Source organism: Pollicipes pollicipes, unplaced genomic scaffold (assembly GCF_011947565.3).
Source record: "Pollicipes pollicipes isolate AB1234 unplaced genomic scaffold, Ppol_2.1 Scaffold_4219;HRSCAF=4965_pilon_pilon_pilon, whole genome shotgun sequence".
Lineage (NCBI taxonomy): Eukaryota > Metazoa > Arthropoda > Thecostraca > Pollicipedomorpha > Pollicipedidae > Pollicipes > Pollicipes pollicipes.
In genome coordinates this window covers 17,626,184-17,645,110 of record NW_023596448.1, presented here as the reverse complement: position 1 = coordinate 17,645,110, position 18,927 = coordinate 17,626,184, and the positions used below count along the sequence as shown (strand labels likewise).

The following is an 18,927-nucleotide window of genomic DNA, read 5'->3' as shown; positions in this document are numbered from 1 at the left end:
CCTGTCGATTCGTTTTATGACGCAGTCTTATGCTGGAGAGTTAGATATAGCTTGACATCACGTACATCCATAGAGTCTAGGAATGGCATTCCGCCATAAGAGTAGCTTGCGGAGGTGAAAAAAGCATTCAGTGAACGACGAAGCAATAATGGTGAGGAGATGGCAAGTCAAGTGCACGCACGGCACTTGTGTGGCCTCAAAAGGATTAAGCATACCAGAACAACCTTTTTTATTTCTTGGTTTCATAAGAACTAGCCAACGTGACCTGAAAAATGTGTTCATAAGCCCAACAAACACAGACCATTTGAAATATTATCACCAACGACTTGGTACGTCGGCTAACGGCAGCGGAGCAATGTAGCCTGTGTCCCTATCCACCGCCGCCAAACGGTCAGAGCCATGGCATATCCTGCCGGGGTAGCGGTGAAGAAAATTCCTGCAGAACGTCGTGCTGCGGTTGGTAGAAAACATCATGGTCTTCCCCAGATCCCAGAGGTCTTTGAACTGCAATCGACTCCACATTAGCATTTTGCACTTGACAACTTATTACGGTGTCACCCTCCTTTTTATCGAAAACCTGCGTACCCTGCTCATGAAGGCCGCATACACACACACACACACACACACACCACACACACACACACACACACACACACACACACACACCACGGAGATAGAGAGAGAAAGATATATGTATATATATATATATATATATATATATATATATATATATATATATAATGACTTGTACATATACAGAGAAAGAGAGAGAGAGAGAGAGAGAGAGAGAGAGAGAGAGAGAGAGGAGGAGAGCGAGAGAGAGAGAGAGAGAGAGAGAGAGAGAGGAGAGAGAGAGAGAGGAGAGAGAGGAGAGAGAGAGAGAGAGAGAGAGAGAGGAGAGAGATATACGAATCTATGGTAGTGGCAACTACCACATATATATTTACCATATTATATATATATATATATATATATATATATATATATATATATATGACGTTCACAAGAATAAGCCTAGACCTAGCCTGATATGAGTGGTGTGAAGGGCTTCAAACCGTTTACTAAAGATTGCTTAGACGAAAAAATATCCATAGTATTTGTTCAGTGGCTTCAGCTTGACTTGTGAGAAGATTGTGTCCAGCCCTCATCTGGCACGCGGGTAAGGGTAGCTGCCGGCGGCAAGGGATAGGAGCGGACGCAATCCTGCACTTAGCGGCTACGGTCACCCCATGATCAAGTATGAAGTAATAAACTGACTTATAGCTATTGGTGTACTTTTAACGGGAAAAGGCAGCTCTAGATAACACAGGGTTTCTGTTTAGTACATATGTTTTTTTCAATACGGAATTGATTGTGTCAAGTAGCGTGTGTATGACGTAGAGGTGCGGCCACACTAGCCGTGCGAAATTACCACCATAGCACTAACTTGTGGCATTTCAATCTCCCCAGAGGCGACCGTGAGTGCTGGAAGTGTTTGCGGTGCCAAATCCCGTCACGTGCTCGTGTTTAGCCATTTCTCGTGGTGTTCTCACTAATATATCCATGAGTTTAAGGTGTTTACGTATATTCACAAGCTCTGATATGGCACTATTTCTAAGTTATTCCATTACATGGCTCAATTCCGTGATAACTATGTCCAGTTTCTTATACTACGTAAAAAAACGCGACTCGTGATGAAAACTTGCACATCGTGCTGAACATGCATTGGGAGTCAATTACCGTCCACTATAACTGGAAAGCTTGCCCACGAATTGCCAGATGTGAACGGCTAGACGATAATATTTGCATTGCCCTTGAACGCAGAATGTTAATGGGTGGCATATCTGAATGACGTTTCTATAGCGTAAGGCATACATGAGTGATCTTGAAACAGGGTGCACATTTCAGGGGGCATGTTGCTCAGAACTAGAGGGGTTTAGGTCTTAAGAAGGCCAGGGCTGTGATCTGCACCGGAGGATCTTTAAAATAGCTAGTTCAGTTCAAAACCCCATACAACTGAGGAGCCCTCTCTTTAAAAGAAATGTTTCCACTTTTGAAGATAATTAAGCAGGCATCAGATATGATGAAATAAGCTTACGTATGACTTTTGTATACTTTTTATGAAAAGGCTACCTAAGACAACAACATTTCTCCATTTAGTCAATACACTCCTCAAACTGTCACTGTTTGATTGCATTATGAAGCGTTTGTATGACGGCACTCACTTTTACTTTAATCCCCCGAGAGGTGGTCGCGTCGGTGCTGGATGTGTGCTGAACGAAATGTCGTTAGTCGCTCGTGTTTCGGTCCTTTCTCGTAGTGTTCGTGCATACTTATCCCTGAGTTTAATGTATTAACCTATATTCACGTACTCGGGTTATAGCGCCACCCTTGAATTAATTGATCATAAGTCTTATTTGCGCAGTAACTAGGAAGAATGTTTAGCTTATTGTATCATGTAGCACACAGTATAATTCTTATTGGAAGCTTACACAGCTTGCGCAGCATTGATTGAGAGTCAGATGACACCAACATACCTGGAAATTCTATAACGAACGACAGATATGAACGATATGACCGCTATATGTGTTGTCTTTAGACACTGCATAACCAATGGAATGGTGGGATTTAAATGACATTATTACGATGTCGTGGACATCTGGGTGATTTCGAAATAGTCTGCACATCTTCGCAGGCGTATAGCTCGGAAACTAGACGGATTTAGGTAAAAAATGGGCAGGAACTGTAAACTGTATTAAATGATCTTCAAGATACCTGTTTCAATTCAAAACACCATAAAAATGTACAATACGCGCTTTGAACTGAATCTGTGGCCAGCCGCTGATTGGTCTGGAAATCGTCCAAATTGTGGCATCAGTCACGATTGGCTGAACGTTTTTCATGTGGAGGGAGGTCTGGAATAAAGGCGAGGGAAACTTGCATGAAGGTAAGACGTGTCTTAGTTTCGAAACGCTAGCTGGAACAAAAAGCTGCCAAGCCGATAAATGACACGTAAACTATGCTATGCCTTGCTATGCATTTACACACTACGCACGACGTCTCTCAGCTTAAAGCCGTCAGCATGCACTGCAGTAGACAGTGTAAGCACCACTATGCGACGGACATTTTTCATGGATTTGGCCACGCCCTCCGCAATATTGTGGACACGAGTGTACCTTCGGACACGTCCCAGGAGAGCGGAACCACGCCATAGTCACACAGACACACGAGGGGAAAAAACCAACGATCAAACCAATGCGCGTCCCATTCCGCCGATCATAAATAAAATGGCGGAGAATGTCGCATAAAAACAGTTGACTGACTATCTGAAAACGCATTGCTTGCTGACTGCAGCGTAACGTGGACTCCTATTGAAAACGACGCTCGACCGAAACAGCTCTCAGCGTCATCGCGATCGCGTTTTTCATGCCATGGACAACGGCGAAATTTTAATTTTGGCCCCTCTATTCTTTCCGAAGACGCCGCCGTTGTCCCTCACCAGAAACCTCGCGAAAAGCCGAGTCTATACGGTGTCGACCTCGACCGGTGCACGGAATATTTGGCGGAGCACGTGCAGCAGGTGCGCGTGCCCAGTCCTGGTGACTCTAACATAACGTCTCTGCCGAGGGAAAACGATGTTGGGATGTTCCTAGCGGGAGGCTCAGGCATGTCTTAGAAATGCTGTCCGCGAACGAGCTGAATCTGCAAGTGTGCGACAGTGTCACAGCCGTTAAGTTTGCAAAGGATGCACAAATTTTGGGCACGAACGAAACACAGGATTTGGCAAATATGATTTCTCTCATAAGGATTGCCCTCGTTTCCCTCTGTCCACGGATTTGTCAAAATGGTATGAAGGTCAACACCACCAAAATTACAATGCTGGCATTGGGCACACAAGCAACATTGAGCCTCTTTCCCGTCATGGCCTCCTTGTGTGGGTCCGCAGCAAGTGGTGCATGGGCGTTGAAAAAACTGGGAGTCCCTCTAAAAGTCCCTCTAACTAAGAACTACTAGGCACACAGTGACGCCACGACCTCCAAATGTCCAGGCATTCTGAGCCATGCCTCGGCCACGCCTATCGCGTGCTGTCTGCGAACACGCTGAAAATCATTTTGCAGGCTTGTATTCCCTCGGCCGTTTGTGGCAGCATGAGCGGGCACGGGTCGTGTGGCGTGACACAGATCGCTCGCGTGCGGGTCAACTTTTGTGCAGGGATGGTCAGTGGTCGCAGGCGCTGTGATCAGATCTCAGATGTTACCGAGCAGCTCGACTGGCCGCGAACTGTTGAATTAGTCGGGCATCACAATGTCTGCACAGACCAGCGTGGCATCAGAATTGTTACAGGACTGGTTTGATTTGCATCTGGGCAAAGCACATGGGTGAATCCAGTGGTCCAGTAGCCCATGAGCTACACGGCTTCAGCACCCGAAACGCAGACCGCGTAAGATAGGCTCGAGCCCGAACTGAAACAGGCAGGCGCCGCCTGTGCATCAAGGGGTCACCATCCTAAACCATACCAGTCAAGATACTCAGATCCTTATTTTAAACGTGTTTTAGTGACGCAACAGATGAAATGCTACTGTGCTTGTGGATGCTTCATGAAATATACATTTGAAACTGAATCTGAACTTGCCCAAGTGAACATCATTATCTTTCGACGACCGTCCACCAGCATATCATTGCTTTCCTTGTTCACAGTTCATGCTCACGCTCCGACCACGTCCACAAACGGCGCTCACATGATTAATGTTTGAATACTCAAAATTATCACTGTAATCACTAGGCGGTTAGGACTAAGTAAGCAGCATTAGTGCTCGAAACATAGAAATCTAGCCACTTGGAGACATGTCGATGCCCAAATAGAGCAAACAAAAGGCTCACGAAACACCTACAAGGACCGTGCACAGACTGCAAAAGACACGCATGCTTCTGACAGAGCATGCCCATCCACGGAACACAAAAACAGGAAATCGGCCGCGCGATAACAGCCCATTGTGCACCAAAAAAACACGCATGAGTCCAGACAAACTGCGGCCGGCAAGTCCACACGCGACATGGGCGTGGTTCGCACAAGGTGTGGAATGCCTCTTCGCGAGGAAAAAATGCTGGGGCAGGCCCAGGCGTTTGGTTGGCGAGGCGCGGATGTAGGGGGGTATAAAGGCACCGGGCGGCAGGGGCGAGACATTGCTGTCCCGGCGAACACGGAACGCGAAGACGACAGACATGAAGGTAAGCGAATGGACGGGCACAGATGCCATAAGGGCTTAGTAATACGATTGTGCGAGAACGTATAATGCTTTAAGGAGGCTATGATGATGCTGTCAGCGCCATCGGCATCCTGAAGTTACTTTGTCTTGACAAAAGTTGCTTCATAAAGGCGCGCTCGCTGCGACAAGCATTCGATACTTCCAAAAGGCGTGGAAAAATTATGATATTGTAGGGTTATGCAAACCTAAAACAATGTGTCTAGGCAAGCAAGCGCCTTCAACGCATCTGAGATGGTTGTCAGGAAACTATCACAGTCTGTGGTAGCTTTACCAATTATATTGCTTAAACTTGGACTTTGCATATCATTCACGCATGTCGTCACTTCCCTTGAAAACGTTCCAAAACATTTCAGGCATACTGTTCCCTTCACGAAAGGGCTCATGTTTCTCAAACTGAGCTCTTCCAACAGCTCGTGGTGCGTGAAGTAACAAGCCCTGAACTTTGCCTGACAAAAATTTCCTTCCACCAGTTTTTAGTGCTTCTCTGCTTGGTGGCGTGTGTCGCGGCGGACTCTGACGGCTATTATGACGACTATTACAAGTACCCGGGCAGATACGGCCCGTCACGGTACTATGGCAAGTATGAGGGAGGATATTATCCAGATGACTACAGGTACAAATCATACGGCAAGAATAACTATCGCTACGACTACCACATCTACTACCCCTGGGAAAGGGCTCATCAGGTGAGAATGGCAGCTTGACTGTCGCAACCTAAGTGGGGACGTACGTACGGGCCATTTCTTGATTTCCATGAGGCGAATGCTTTACATATATTACGTGAAGGAAACAATAGATAGTTCCCAAGTTCATTTATGCGTCACCTTTCATTGTGGCGTATTCATCGTAAGCCAGACAGTAAGAATCGCTCATGAAGTGATTATTCAATAACTTCCTGATGCCAGTGATACAGCATTTGGTACCAGGCCACCGGCAGCCCGCACTAAACCAGCACCAGCAGTACTGCAGCGGAGCAAGGGATCGCAATGCCAGACCTCGATCGATGCCGGGAAATGCTGACCTGTATTTAGTGTAATGAAGCGCAACACCAGTGTCAGTATCCGCCCAGCGTTCTGGGTTCCAAGTCGGACCCCTTGCATCTCGGCTAGTGTCAGTTAGGAAGCGGAACCATTATGATGATATTTTTCTATTCTTGGGTATTTTCTAGACCGCAGCGTAAACGTCAACCCTGACCGCTTCCTCAAAAGCTGACCTGCCTGCCCTTCAACAGGGCAAGTACGAGAGCAACTACGGCGGCCGCACCCGCGGCGGGTACCACGTGAAGCTGCCGTACAGCAAGGTCAACGTCGACTATGACATCAAACACGGCTATGGCAAGGTCCGTACTGGTAGGTAGCACCGCAAGTTCCATAAATCAGCAGCAATCGCTTTGGGAATCGAAGTGTCCCTAACTGATAAAATGATGGCGGCGGACAGACGCCAATAGTTACCGACCAGACTACCATAATCGTGAAAAGCCAGGTCCGTCTGCTGTGAATGAGCCGGCGCCCGTGTGCTGGTGGGCTGAGTGCGCATGCGCGGCCTACAGTTCGCACCACTAATATTGCGTCATGTACCACGGCTGTATCTGATAGCCAAGAATATGAATAAAAGACAAATCAAACCAAATGGACGGTACATATGTATATCATGAAAGCAACTCGAAGAACTAAACAGATGTAACTTAACCCAGACATTTGCCCTAACTCGACGCGCAACAATGCCCGACCGAACATAGCGTAACGTTATTTTTGCGGCGTGTAACGAGCAATGTGATGCCAGAGGTCAATGCTATCTCCATCCAGATGATTACCTTAACGTGAGTGAATAGAGGCTGGGGACTGGGGAGGTCCGTCAGCTTGGATTAACCAACTGCATTGCAATGCTCTATTGTTTGTAAATCTGGCACGAAAACTAAATACACTGCATAGATTTATTGGTCGAAGAACTGTATGAAATCCTTATTTACCAGAAAATTTTCACACTAGAAGTATGGGCACTAGATTGAACATCAAAATACAATGCATTAGACCAAGCACCATCAGAGGCAGAGGTAAACTTGCGACGAATAAGCTATGGGCTGCCTAAAGAATCAACTGTGACACCACAGAGCAGCGTCGCACAAAACGGAGATTGCACCCAATCCACATCGCAAGTACATGGAACGCATCACCGGTTGTGCACTGGGACAAAACAGAAATGCTGAACACAACCATCGTCACTTGTAGCGACCGTTGGACTTTTACGTGGGGCGGTTAAGCCTACTGGAAAATAGACCGCTCTTAACTAAAGTGGCGATCAGGACATGCTTGAAATAAGTTTAGAGAAAGCTCGTTGCAAAACTTGTTGAAAATGGTGAAATATGCCTTGTTAGTGGTCGTATCAAATCTCTTTTTTTAGAGATTTGATCCGAACCCTTTGAATGGATGGATTTCTGGGATCAGCGCTCACGCTAAGCAGTGCTTGTTGTGTGAGCCCTGACCTCTACCACCCGATCGCGCAATTCCAGGCAACGGTAGAATGTCGTGGCGAAAGCTTAACGTGCCGCAATGCTCGGCACGTTCCGTTCCGTCCCCTGACGTCAACTGGCCTTTAGCGCGACCGCTGCCACCGGCCGCAGGCCATACCTGTCAAGGGCAAATAGCGAGCGCCTAAAGCGACTCGAACCCACCCCGCCACGGGTGGGTGAATCGGGAGGCAGGCACTCTAACCAACTGAGCTACCGGGACGGACCGGGACGGAGAAAATGGTAAAAAATATTTTACAAGTGAGTCATGTTACTACTCAGCGGTGGATTTCGAAGTGATTTGAATAAAGGGCCTTATATAATTTTTTTATATAATACATATATATATATATATATATATATATATATATATATATATATATATATATATATATATACTCTCTCTCTCTCTCTCTCTCTCTCTCTCTCTCTCTCTCTCTCTCTCTCTCTCTCTCTCTCTCTCTCTCTCTCTCTTCTCTCTCTCTCTCTCTCTCTCTCTCTCTCTCTCTCTCTCTCCCTCTCTCTCTCTCTCTCTCTCTCTCTCTCTCTCTCTCTCTCTCTCTCTCTCTCTCTCTCTCTCTCTCTCTCTCTCTCTCTCTCTCTCTCTCTCTCTCTCTCTCTCTCTCTCTCTCTCTCTCTCTCTCTCTCTCTCTCTCTCTCTCTCTCTCTCTCTCTCTCTCTCTCTCTCTCTCTCTCTCTCTCTCTCTCTCTCTCTCTCTCTCTCTCTCTCTCTCTCTCTCTCTCTCTCTCTCTCTCTCTCTCTCTCTCTCTCTCTCTCTCTCTCTCTCTCTCTCTCTCTCTCTCTCTCTCTCTCTCTCTCTCTCTCTCTCTCTCTCTCTCTCTCTCTCTCTCTCTCTCTCTCTCTCTCTCTCTCTCTCTCTCTCTCTCTCTCTCTCTCTCTCTCTCTCTCTCTCTCTCTCTCTCTCTCTCTCTCTCTCTCTCTCCTCTCTCTCTCTCTCTCCTCTCTCTCTCTCTCTCTCTCTCTCTCTCTCTCTCTCTCTCTCTCTCTCTCTCTCTCTCTCTCTCTCTCTCTCTCTCTCTCTCTCTCTCTCTCTCTCTCTCTCTCTCTCTCTCTCTCTCTCTCTCTCTCTCTCTCTCTCTCTCTCTCTCTCCTCTCTCTCTCTCTCTTTCTCTCTCTCTCTCTCTCTATTACTTATAATATATAATATATTTTATATTATACATTTCATTTATATCTGTACTATTTATAACATAGTATTAAATAATTATCAAGGGGCCTTTGATTAAGGGCCTCGATCTTCCTTAGTATTCACAATTTATCAGCGCTGTTACCATTTTAGTGGTTTGTCTTCAGACGCACTCTATTTCATCTAAATCTCGAGCGAACTGGAGATTTTAAACTTGGGAACAGTACTTTACGTCATGTTTTACAAAAAAAAGGTGTTGAAGATTTTTCTCGTATCGTTCACAGTTCTATTTATCATGCGACATATCTTGAAGAGAGTGTTTCAACACCAGTTCATGCATCCAAAGTATGCTCTGGTTGAATCTCGTGACCAATTCCAATAATAACACTGGGTCAAGCCACCACCGCACGAACAAGATATGATGATCAGTTGTCGAATCCAGCTCACGCTAACAACGTTTCGCCAAAGCTTGTTTTGCCTTTGTATCCCAAATCTTAACGCTAGTCCGCGACAGCTGATGACGGCAGAATCTGCTGATGGTCGTCGTCAGCTATTACGGGCTAGGGGTACCACACTTTTCAGCCGCCTCACCAACGGCCATACTGTGCTCAAGATCAAGGATGCGAGCATAACGAGTGTGGGGTTTATCACGCGCGCGTAAATTAACAAGACACTTTTCAGCAAGCTGAAGTACTACCAGTGAGTCAGCCTGGCTGCCACACTGTCGACCCGTCTGACAGGGACTCTGATGCAATCAAAATGTTCCATGACGTAATGAAATGATGGCGTATTGAGCAGCATATTTGTCAAACGGGTAGCCTTTTGTATGTGGGGCAGCCTTTTGCTTTTAAAATTACACCTTACACCAATAATTACCACCTTTCACCAATAATAACCGAGGAGCTTTCCCCTCACATCTGATACTTGCCCAATATCTTCAAATGTGCAACATTCCATTTGAAAGTAGCACCTCTTCTAGTAACAATGACATTTGGTAACAATTTGTCGAAAAGCGTATTGGTGGCAGTTTGAGTCAGTGCGGCACTGAAGACCACGTGATACACCGGCTTTTCCAAAGCCAAAGAGCGTTCGGAAAAGCCACTGTGCTAGACGCCATAAGGGCAAAATCGTGTCCATAGCATAAGGTGGGCGTTTCTTTAAAGTTGCGTGCAGCTAGCCTACTATGTGCATTTTTTCCTCAAATAAGAAGCTTCAAACTTTTGTATAACATATATTACACAAGTATTTTGAACAACTGGTGTATCACAGCCATTACTTTCAAGAAAGTTAGAAAGAGTAAAGCAGCTGAAATATATTGATAGCGATGCACATGCATTTCACTAGGTTTTGTAAGAACTTGAAGTGTGGTATCAGTTATACCTTCCCCCCAACTGTACCTCGCTAAGTTGTCTTTGGAGGAGACTGAGTGTGCTTGTGTTCATGTGTGTGTGATTTTTGTCACGGCATTGCGTGCAGGTTTCCCGCAGACGGCGGACACTATTCGCTCGCTTTTCGGTATCCTCTGGATGGCGATAACAATGACTTTTGTTATCCCATCCCTCATTCCACGCCGCAAAAGACGTCAGGTTGTCTTCGGCCTGACATTGCTGTCTGATGGGTTCGAGAAGAGAGATTTGTCTGGTTTGAGCTGTGTATGTCAAGTTCCTCAAATTGGCTTCATTTCACACACCGGTACTTGCTATTGGTTTTCCAATGTTTTATTTGGTATCCTTTTATTCACATTCTTCAATATCAGATACAGACGGGGTACACGGCGGGATATCAGCGGTGCAGACTGTCAGCCACGCAAGCGCACGCACTCGTCTAATGCACGGCGTCCAGTGGCTAATCATGATGGCGGCCGGGTTGTCTATTAAGTTATTATATTAAGCTGTTATACAACTATTCTGTCCGCCGCCATTTCTATGGACATTAAATATATCTGGATCTAGGAAAATCATTGCAGCCGATTTGTGGGACTTGCGGTGTTAGTACCAGGGCTTGTTGGGATAGCCGTAGCCACCGTGTTTGATGTCGTAGTCGACGTTGACCTTGCTGTACGGCAGCTTTACGTTGTACCCACCGCGGGTGCGGCCACCGTAGTTGCTCTCGTACTTGCTCTGTTGAACGGCAGGTAGGTCAGATTTGAGGAAGCGGTCAGAGTTAATATTCACATTGATGTTTGAAACGGAGCTCAATTTAGAAATGTCGTCATCACAATGGTCCATTTTTCCAACTGATGCTGGCTAACCTGCATAGGAACTTGGAAATGCGAACGATTGGCGGATGCTGACACTGGTATTGCGATTCATTATACTTAATGCAGCCCAGCATTTCCCGGCACCGGTGGAGGGCTGTCATTGTCATCCCTCGCCACGCTGCATTACTGCTGACGTTGGTTCAGCACGGGTGGTCGATGCCCAGCTACCAAAGTCCCTCTCTGGCACTGGCGTGAGGGAATTATTAAATGGTTACTTCATAAGTTATTCTTGTCAGCAGATTTCAGATGAATACGCCACAAAGAAAGGTGACGTATGGTGTGACCATAAAACTACCTGGAGCTTCCTTCACGTAATATATGTAAAGCATTTGCCTCGCGAAAAACAAGAAATGGACCGTGCGTACGTCCTCACTTCGGTTGCGACAAACAAGCTGCTATTCTCACCTGATAGGCCTTTTCCCAGGGGTAGTAGATGTCGTAGTTGTACCGATAGTTATTCTTGCCGTATGGTTTGTAGCTGTAATAGTCTGGATAATATCCTCCGCCGTACTTGCCATAGTACCGTGGCTGGCCGTGGCCGTACGGGTACTTGTAATAGTCGTCATAATAGCCGTCGTAGTCTGCGGCGGCGCAGGCCACCAAGCAGAGAAGCGCTAAGAACTGATGACAGAGAAGTGTTATCAGGATTAAAGGATTTGCTGCTAACGCACCACGGTTTGTTGGGAGTGTTCATTTTGGGAAACATGGGCCGTTTCGTGAAGGTACAACTACACAGAGGCCTTGCGTGAGGGGTTTTAAGGTTTCAAGTACGACGGCCGCATACATGGATGATACACACATTCTAATGAAACACTTGGAACTCTTTGACATTCTATGACAGATTTGTGACAAATAGTTCTGATGTGTTAGGGATTCATACGTGGCTTGATGCCGTGTCAGACCCTCAGTATAGCCCTGCAACTTTTTCGTTTTTTTTCCATTCGCCATGGAAGTAGGGAAACTCATTGCAATTAGGGCACCTTTCGGAGTTAGATTTTTGATAAGGCTTAGTAATTTCAGGATTCCATGGCCTTACAACGTGGTCACCGCCTCCTTAAAGCATTATACGTTCGTGGACAATGGTATCGTTAAGCCCCATGCCCCCCCTGACCGTCCGTTTTGCTTACCTTCATGTCTGTTGTATTCGCGTTCGTTGTTCGCCGAAACAACATTGTCTCAGTCCTGCCGCCCGGCACCTTTATACCCCCCTTCAGCCTCGCCACGCCAACCAAAAGCCTGCTGCAACTTTTTTCCTCGCGGAGGCGGTCCGCACCTTGTACGAGCCACGCCCATGTCGCGTGCCGGCGTTCCAGTTACAGCTTTCCGTGGCTCATGCAGGGGGATGCGGTGCATTATTATCTCTTTTATAAAGGTCAGGTTTTTCCCCGCTCTGTTCAGGGCGGTAGCGTCACTACCGCTGAGACTTCAACGCAGCGCTTCCGCCAGCCATGGGGCATAACGCCGCGGGGCGGCAGGAACATTGTATATATTCGTACATACAATGAACGATGAATGGATAAACTGCTACCGGGGGGTACGCATGACCAGAGAGACGACGTCGGAGCATTTAACAGCGGGTATGATGGCGGGATTTGCAAGGCTATGTTGCTAGCCATAGATATGTAACGACACGAGAAATGAAAACGCACACAAAATAATGATGCGAGATAGGACGGTCGGAAATCAGGGCTCTCTTCGATAATATCTCTTATCCTTTCGCATGGATAATAAATAATCTGGTGCATATCGCAAGTGAGTCAATTGCGTAAAATTTCATGTCGAGTATAATGCTGCGCTTTAAAAGATTATCCTGTTTATTCTAATGATTAACCATTAGAATAAAGTCGGCTTACGAGTTGAAAACCCTACGCGAGAGCCCCTGCAGAGATGGGCTGCTCGGACATGAGACTGATTTCGTAGCGATTATGGGCAAATTGTTGGGGATACGTACATATAGCCAGGTGGACCAAAGCGTAGAATTTCATGAGGAGCGTGATGATTTGTTGATTGCAAGTCTATATACGCGTAGCGGTTGAAAATCAATCAGCCTGAAAAGATAGAACAAGCATGCGCGAATTGCTAGGCACGTCAGGTAGTCAGCTAACCAATGGAGTGGAGTTAAATGGCAAGCATGATCATGGGCTTTTTGAGCTAACATTAAGTAAACCTCTTCGAATTCATTCATCGCGGAAAGTGAATACGCCTACGCGGGACACAGGTACCCGGAAGGATGAGACCCCAACATTCTCAGAATCTAGCACTGGCATTGAACATTGGCACTGGCATTTATAATTAATTACAATTCCGGAAGCAGTACACGTGCAAAAATAAAAAGATCTCAGAAGTAATACACAAATATGCGTGATCCCATCTCCCCAATAGAGCGTCTAGCTCATTCAGCTAGTCCAGTTCACGCCACGTTGCATGCCCTTGCGCTGCTTATATCTCGCTGCCTACGCTTCGCTGACGGCGGTGGCGGAATCTTGCCGCGTGGGATACGCCACCATTCAGAAGATCATCCGTGATCGTCACACCATAAATGACGGCCATCATCCGATTATCTATAGTCATCAAACGTATCCTATGGTTTTATTTATATCAGCGATGTAGTTTCCTATTTAGCAGGGACCTCCAACCCGAACCTCTTCCCCTACCCCGCCCCACGAGCTTGTATCGCTACTTTTTCGATGTATGGTGTTCATGCGCGCTTTGGTGTATTTGAAAATGCCGCACACAGTTGATGCAGAGAACGAACAAATTTAGCATTACTTCTCGTGCTTTTCTGCATTACGAGTTCAGAGTTCAGTGCTAGATTATTGATCTACAGGTTGTTATGAGTAACTGGTTAAACGACATGCAACAAACATTGGTTAAATCATACCAGGTCTGATGATGACATTTGGAAGTTTCGAGTTTACGGCAAAACATTGGCGCAGTGATCTATAATTGTTTTTAAGCTAAGGTGAGAGTGACGCGTTTGACCGCAAAAAGACCAGAGAAGAGTGAAAAAATACATTCACATCAGCGGGAACTAACTTAATCGGTGACAGATGCACCGACGAACGAGAAGTATATGACATAATATTAATCTCCATAAACTCTCCCCCCCCAAACAAATGTATTCTCTCACATCTTAGGTACGCATTATTAAACGCTCTAAGAACAGTGTCCGACTCAAGTTTTAAATATTGCTTTTGTTGGTAGGTTAGGTTAATAATTAGGTGCATCAAAAGGGGATATTATGTAATTGTTAAGTATTTTACTTGCAATTACTTTTATTTATAAACACCGTCTTTATAAATGTTGGCTTGTTTCTGCCATCCTCCTCTCCCAGCAATAGGAAGCAAGTAAGATCAACGTTGTTCTAAGGATACGAGTAAACAATGTTGAAGGGCAAAATATTGTTCGATGGCAGCTAACAAAAGAGCTGGCAAACACGCACCGTAGAACCACAAGATTATTTACAACCGTGAAAGGTACACTACGCTCTATGCCTTTTACCAAGGCTATATAGACCCTTAAACGGGGCTACATAAACCCAAGGCGAATAAGTGAGCACTGTATAAGCTGCTGCGCCATTATGTCCTAAAGCTAGGAATGGTAGGATAAGGTAAATTGATGGGGTTTGTAGTTTGAATGGCTTACATTTATCACTATCGAGCCACGTTATGAGCCCAAGACCACAGCATGCACTTTTTCCAGGATGCAACTTGTGATACAGTTAATTTCTTCCCCCCAGTTATGTCCTTTATGTGCAATGAATTGTTCACTCCTGGGTGTTCATTTAGCGCCTTTGGGTGGCTGGTAAATTGGTCCATTATAGCCTTTAATTAAGTGCAGTTTCCCAGTCATTTCACTTTGAAGGCGCATTTATTGATATTTTAGACAAAAAAGCGTAAAGGTAAGAAAAGAGGCAAAATGCATTTGCATTACATTTGTATTAGAGCAAGACAAACAAAAGTAGGTATGACAATACAGGCAGTATATAAGCGCACTAAAAGCAAACCAGTCTTGCTTTATAGCCCGCGCTGTCATGATTTCACTTTTTTGAATGCGTCTTTTTCACGACTACGTTTCTATCAACGCGTTTCTCAGTATTTTTTCGTTTTTTCCCATTTTTCGACGTTTTTTATAACAACGTCTGTCAGTAGCTACATGCGGCGTACCCGACAGCAGCTTCAACGAGAAGCTTTAGCGCGTTTTTCAGTGCACAGAATTGAAGGATAATTAATAGTTGTAGATCCCGCCCGTCCCAGCTTGTGGCGACTGCTGTCTCCGCCTGCGCAGACCGCGTGAGCGGTGCGCCACCGAGCGTGCCGGGTGCGTACAATCCCACTGTGTCGGTACCAGAGTGGTGAGTACCACACACTCGCAGGGAGATGCAGGAGTCGGATCCGGCTACTTTCGGATGGCTGTCGACGAACTGGACGACCTAATGGATATTATGACCCTAAGTAATTAATTGCGGGACACATGACTTCGACGATCGACCGTCACCTCCGACGGGATGCGGAAGCAGTGCACGAACAGAGATTCAGAGATCCGTGAAGCAGTGCACGGATATGCGTGATCATGTCTTTCCACAAGAGTGTCTAGCTCATCGAGCTCACCCAGCTCACACCATGCTGTTTGCCCTTTCACTGTTTGTTGCTTGCTTCTTGCGTATCGGTGAAGGCGGTGGCGGTATCACACCGTCTCGGATACGCCACCATTCAAAACACCATTTGTGATAATCAAATCATAAATGGCGGCCGTCATTCGGATCATTCATAACCATCAAAGATATCACATAGTTCCAATGGTGTCAGTGGTGCAGTTTACTACAAGACGTTCAACGCTGACATGCGAGTAAAGTGTATGCCTCTGAACACTGATCGCCAAAGACATACATACTCATGTCCCAGGAGGGGACTTGAGCATAAAAGCAGGAAATAAGCCGTGTAGCAGCAGCCCATTGTGCAATAAAGCAAAACGTGGTGCGGGGAAAAACTGAAGCCGGAACAGCTCGCGGCACGGGCGTGTCAATGAGCGATAAGATGTGGAACGCCTCCCCGCAAGGAAAACATGTTGCGGCCGGCCGTCCCAGGTCTCTGACTGGCAAGCCGCTGATGTCAGGGAATATAAAGGTATAGGGCGGCAGGGCTGAGACATTGTTTTTCCGGCGTAAACGAAGCGTGGAGACAACAGACATGAAGGTAAGCAATACGGGCGGGTACGGAGGCTATAGAGGTTAACGATGCGATTGTCCAAGAACGTGTCGTGCTTTAAATAGGCCGTGATGATGCTGTCAGCACCATCGACATCCTGAAATTTCGGTGTCTTGACAACAGTAGTTTCTCAAAGGCGCGCTAGCCGCAAAAAAAAATCTTCGACAATTCCAAAGGGCATAGGAAACAGAAAATAATGCATGGTTATACAAAGATGAGACAATGTGCCTGCGCCAGCAAACGTCTTCAACGCATCCGAGTTGGTTGCCAGGAAACTATCACAGTCTGTGGTAGCTTTGTGGTAGCTTCTGTGATACCTTAGCTTTTTCAATTGGAATGTTAAAACTTGGACCATGCATGTCATTCACGCATGGCGTCACTTCACTTCAAAACGCTACAACACATTTCAATCACGCTGTCTCTTTCACGAAACGCCTCATGTTTCTTAAGCTGGGCTCTTCCAACAGTTCTTGGTGCGTATAACAACAAGTCCTTAACTTTGTCTGACAAAACTCCCCTTTCATCAGCTCCTAGTGCTTCTCTGCTTGGTGGCTTGTGCTGCCGCAGACTACGACGGCTACTATGGCGGCCAGTACAAGTACCCGGGCAGATACGGCCCGCCAGGCTACTATGGCAAGTACGACGGAGGATATTATCCAGACTACTACAGCTACAAACCATACGGCAAGAACAACTATCGCTACAACTACGACATCTACTACCCCTGGGAATGGGCCAAGCAGGTGAGAATAGCAGCTAGACTGCCGTAACCTAGGGGAGAATGTACGCACCGATTATTTCTTATTTTCCATGAGGCAAATGCTTTACACATTGTTAGCGAGCAAACGGGCCGTCGCAGCCGGCGCGGCGGCGGCGGCACCGCGAGGGTGTGAGCTGGTTCCGATTGGTTCCCACCATCTTTGCCCATTCACCCACGCGGGTTTATGGGGACACGTGGGCGGGGACGCATGGTCCTTGCCCCGAGCAATCCACGTTCAGACTCCGCCGGCGCGGCTTGACGCGAGCCGCGACAGCGTTTACGACGACGACGACGCCGACGACTTCGGAGTGTGCGACGCCGCCCTTCCAACCCCTCTCTTACATTTGCCTTGCAAGTATTTGGCTAATAGAGACCCTTCCTTTTCAACGTCCATTTTCGAATTAAGTCGATGGTCCTCCGGAAAACTGACGAACTCTTTCGCACAAACATTCTGGTCCTCCAGGTCGGATGTAAGTGAACTCTTTCGCACGAACATATATATTACGCAAACGAAACACCAGTAAGGCTAAATATTCATACCATACGTCACCTTTCATTGTGGCATATTCATCTTAATTTAGCTAGTAAGAATGCCTCATGACATAACTATGCAATAACTCCCTTATCTTAGTACTACAGAAAGATTTGGTACCAGGGCACCGGCAGCCCGCACTGAACCAGCACCAGCAGTACTGCAGGGGAGCGAGGGATGATAATGCCAGCCCTCCACTGATGCCGGGAGGTGCTGGGCTGTATTTAGTGTAATAAAACTCAACGCCAGTGTCAGTATCCGCCAAGCGTCCCCTGTTCCAAGTCGGTCCCCATGCATCTTGGCTGACGTTATTTGGCGAGCGGAACTATTATGATGAGGTTTTTCTATGTTTCGGTCTTTTCTAGACCGCATCGTAAACGTCAGCGATGACCACTTCTTCAAAGCTGACCTACCTGCCGTCCCACAGGGCAAGTACGAGAGCAACTACGGCTGGCCGCACCCGCGGCGGGTATTATGTAAAGCTGCCGTACAGCAAGGTCAACGTCGACTACGACATCAAACACGGTGGTCACGGCTATGGCAAACAGTACTGGTGGTAACACCGCAAGGTCCCACAACTCGGCAGCAATTGCTTTGGTGATTGAGGTATCCCTAACTGATATACTGATGGCGGCGGACACACGCCAACAGTTACCGACCAGCCTTCCGTAATCGTGATAAGCCATAACTTCAGGTCTGTGTGCTGTGAATAAGCCGGCGCCCGTGTGCTGGTGGGCTGAGTGCGCATGTGTGGCCGACAGTTTGCACCACTAATATCGCGTTGTGTGCCACGTCTTTATCTGATTGTTAAGACTATGAATAAATGACAAATCAAACCAAGTGGACGTTACATATGTATGTCATGGAAGCAGCCTGAATAACTGCGCATATGCAAAACAACCCAAGCATGATGACATGATGCAAAACAACCCACATGATGCCTAAACGTGAGTGAATAGAGGCTGGCTCCTGTGGGGGCCTGGCAACTTGGATTAAGTAACACATTGCAATGTTCTATCGTTTATAAATTTAGCAGGACAACTGAATACACTGCAGAAAGTTCGAGGTCGAAGAACTGCATGAAATCCTTATAGAACAGGAGAGTTTCACACTAGAAGTATGGACACTAGATTTAACATCAAACTCAAATGCAGACAAGCACCATCAGATCAAAGGTAAACTTCCGGCAAGTAAGCTATGGGCTGCTTCAAAACTCAACTATGACGCCAGAGAGCAATTTCCTACAAAACGGAGATTGCACCAACATT

At 46.5% G+C, this 18,927-nt stretch overlaps 2 protein-coding genes across 3 annotated transcripts; one reads left to right on the top strand and one right to left on the bottom strand.

The window, feature by feature from the left end:
* Positions 1–5,171: 5,171 nt before the first annotated feature.
* LOC119095449 (heterogeneous nuclear ribonucleoprotein R) lies at positions 5,172–18,437 on the top strand. 2 transcript variants are annotated; one of them, XM_037218274.1, is made up of 3 exons: positions 5,172–5,208; positions 5,717–5,932; positions 18,087–18,437. In XM_037218274.1, the coding sequence occupies exons 1-3, from the start codon at positions 5,203–5,205 to the stop codon at positions 18,258–18,260; spliced, it is 396 nt and encodes a 131-aa protein (XP_037074169.1). In that variant the 5' UTR covers positions 5,172–5,202; the 3' UTR covers positions 18,261–18,437. The 2 variants fall into 2 exon arrangements, with proteins under 2 accessions (XP_037074169.1, XP_037074170.1); XM_037218275.1 differs by lacking the exon at positions 18,087–18,437 and adding an exon at positions 6,478–7,176.
* On the bottom strand, positions 10,614–12,318 carry LOC119095450 (heterogeneous nuclear ribonucleoprotein Q-like). The gene is made up of 3 exons (XM_037218276.1): positions 12,288–12,318; positions 11,566–11,781; positions 10,614–11,020 (listed from the first exon to the last, which is right to left on the bottom strand). The coding sequence occupies exons 1-3, from the start codon at positions 12,291–12,293 to the stop codon at positions 10,889–10,891; spliced, it is 354 nt and encodes a 117-aa protein (XP_037074171.1). The 5' UTR covers positions 12,294–12,318; the 3' UTR covers positions 10,614–10,888.
* Positions 18,438–18,927: the final 490 nt, after the last annotated feature.

What these genes read in the sequence shown, in the direction of transcription:
- LOC119095449 (XM_037218274.1), top strand. An exon ending in CCTGGGAAAGGGCTCATCAG is followed by an intron (nt 5,933 to 18,086) that starts GTGAGAATGGCA and finishes GCCGTCCCACAG; the next exon opens with GGCAAGTACGAGAGCAACTA.
- LOC119095450 (XM_037218276.1), bottom strand. An exon ending in CCTGGGAAAAGGCCTATCAG is followed by an intron (nt 11,021 to 11,565) that starts GTGAGAATAGCA and finishes GCCGTTCAACAG; the next exon opens with AGCAAGTACGAGAGCAACTA.